We start from the raw sequence: 2776 nt of genomic DNA, 5'->3' as shown, positions 1-2776 counted from the left end.
CACACACACACACACACACACACACACACACACACGCACACGCACACGCACACACGCACAAACATACTGTACATAAGCCCACAGGCCTCTTCACGTCTTGTCTGCTCACAGTGGAATTTGGGTCATAAGGAATAAACAGGGTCTTTGTGTTTGTTATTTCCTCTTTGTCCCCCAGTGGACACATTCTGCAGGCATTCAAGAGGGGGAGCAGAGGAGGTGGAGGAGGAGTGGGGCTGGAGAAGGGCCAGGGTGAGCGTGAAGGCCCTTTCCTGGTTCGGAGCTCCCAGATCCCTTTGCCTCAGCCCGTGGCCTCTCAGCCCCAGGCACAGAGATCTCCAAACTTGCTCCACAGGATCTTGTCCAAGTGCCGGAAAAAGATTGAATGCCAGGGAGCCACCAATGGGGCCTTCGAGGGCGACTAAGAAACCCTTTTCTTTGTCCTGGGTGGCTGAGCTGAGATCACTTTGGTGAGGTTGCACTCGGGGTGGAGGATGAGGGGGTAGAGGAGCTTCTGAAATGTGCAGATGAGTTTTGAATTTCCTGATGTGGGCTTGTACTTGTGCTTTATCAGGATTTTCTAGATGCAAGCAGGAGGTTGAAGGCTGAATGTAAACACCCTGATTAGTGATGTCACAGTAGTGTATGTGTGTGTGTGTGTGTTTGTGTGTGTGTTACCCACTTTATCTGATGGGCAAAGCATGCCGTGACATCACTGATGGGGGTGTTGTCTCAAGTGCAACATGCTGGAAAGTTTGAAGGTGTTGCTCTTTTCTGCCCAGTGCTTCAGCTAATCTAAAGTCAGGCTTATATTCTGAAAACTGTACAACATTAGTCGCTGCAATCAAAGCTCAAACAACGTAGCAGTTAGATGCAGTCAGTGAAGCAGGAAGTGATGCTTCATGATTATTAAATTTAGCCTTTTCTATAACGCTGCCTTTATTGAATGTTATTTCTGCTGTTGGTTTTGTTATGGTCCTAATTTTTTTCCTGTGATTTGTTAATGTGTGTCTATGTCTATTTAATATGCTGTAATATGTTACTGTGATAATGATAAAACCAGCAAACCCTCCGTGACTGTATGATGATTTCATTTCAGTCCAAACATGCCTCGGTGTACGACTCAATGCTTAGGCTCCTGTTCATTTTCCTTTGAACACACTGGGCCTCCCTCCTTTCTAATAGGAAGTGTGATTGAGGCCTGCTGAAAGCTTTGCCAAAAGACCAGGGATTGTGCCAGTTGCCCCAGCAACTCCAAAGCAGCTCTCAGAAGTTGCATGTAGTCTTTCTTTTTCAGTGGTGCCTCCCAGCCTTGTCCTTGTGGTGGGATCTCTATAGGGTGGGCTGTAGATTACCTTCTGCAGAGGACATAAAATCCTAACTTTGGCCTTGACCTCCACAGGGAAATACACCCCTCCTCCACTTGCTGTTTGATATTCACTGTTGTATAATCCTTTGTTATAAAGGCTGCAGGAGGCAGTCACTCTGGGGCCAGTGTTTGGAAGACATGTCCTGCACAGTGAAGAGTGTAAATGTTACAAAGACAGACAGCTCCACTCGTCCTGTAGCAAACTCTCATTCACAAGGAGAATATTGTAGCGTTTACTGTTAGAGTTTACCTCGAGCCTATGACTCACTTTTATATAGGGTCAAGGAATTATTGTGAATAACTTTGTGATTACTTCTGGAGTTTGACAAAAGAACTGAGTATATGCACATATATACAAAGTTATTGTAAGTGTAGCTGGATATCGAGTATAAAGTATGGAGGATCAAAACTGTCAAAATCCAAAATAAACAATAAAAAACGTTAATATTTTTAAATGAAATAAATAAATAAATATGTCTACAAATGCACCAAAAAGAATTGAAAACATTTTTGTCATTTTTAATTTTTACATTAATTGTAAAATATGGCAAAATGATTTTTTTACAATTTTTTTAAATTAATATAATTGAGCTTAAGTGTCTTATTGCATACATGGCTCAATACATGAGCGGGGCACCAAAAGGAATAGGCAGGAATGCCAGAGGAGCAAAACACCAAGCAGTGGTAGACAGAACAGTGGCCTGAAACTGCAAGACCAAGCTCACCAACCTGTGCACTGCCTGGACTGACTGTAAGAAACCCTATACCCAGTGCCCCACACATGGATCCTGGATGCCTAGAACTGTACAAGATCAACAGGATCCTAAGAGCCATCCTCAGGAATTCAGTGGGGATGTAGCGAACAACTCGCTTCAAGCCAATAGCATAAGTCACCATCAAGTGTAGGATCTGCCAAGGAGATGGTCTGTCTCCTCTGCTGTTCTGCATAGGCCTGAACCCCCTCAGTGAGATTATTGAAAACAGAATGGAGCGATCATCAGCCACCTCCTCTACATGTGTGATATCAAGCTGTATGCCAAGAGTGAATGAGACATCAATGCACTGATCCATACCACCAGGATATACAGCGACAACATTGGAATGTTGTTCAGACTGGAGAAGTGTAATAGGATGATGACAAAGAGAGGGAAGCTAGTTAGAGCTGAGGGGGCTGTAATACCAGAGGACAGCTACAGCTACAAGCTACAAGCACAAGTGTCTGGAAGTCACAAGGTTAAAATGAGACACACCCCCTAGGGCATAGGTGTCAAACTCTGGCCCGCGGGCCAAACTTGGCCCGCAGCCTAATTACATTTGGCCCGCGAAGCCATACCAAATTACTATTAGAGCTGGCCTGCTGGTATTATACAGCTAATATATATATTGTTTAGTATTAAGCTTTGCTTGTTC

The 2776-nt window shown here is 44.1% G+C and overlaps 1 protein-coding gene across 1 annotated transcript in view; it reads left to right on the top strand.

Moving 5' to 3' along the window:
* LOC102202820 (SH3 domain-containing kinase-binding protein 1-like) overlaps positions 1 to 1074 on the top strand; it is a 3422-nt gene extending 2348 nt beyond the window's left edge. Inside the window, exon 5 of the mRNA XM_005722603.1 lies at positions 176 to 1074. Within this exon, the coding sequence (XP_005722660.1) occupies positions 176 to 422 (247 nt within the window). The 3' untranslated portion in view covers positions 423 to 1074. The remainder of the gene's footprint in view (positions 1 to 175) is intronic.
* Positions 1075 to 2776: the final 1702 nt, after the last annotated feature.

The sequence above is a fragment of the Pundamilia nyererei genome, unplaced genomic scaffold (assembly GCF_000239375.1).
Source record: "Pundamilia nyererei isolate P.nyererei 1_Seehausen unplaced genomic scaffold, PunNye1.0 scaffold00007, whole genome shotgun sequence".
Classification (NCBI taxonomy): Eukaryota; Metazoa; Chordata; class Actinopteri; order Cichliformes; family Cichlidae; genus Pundamilia; species Pundamilia nyererei.
This window is presented reverse-complemented; position numbering and strand designations above follow the sequence as displayed.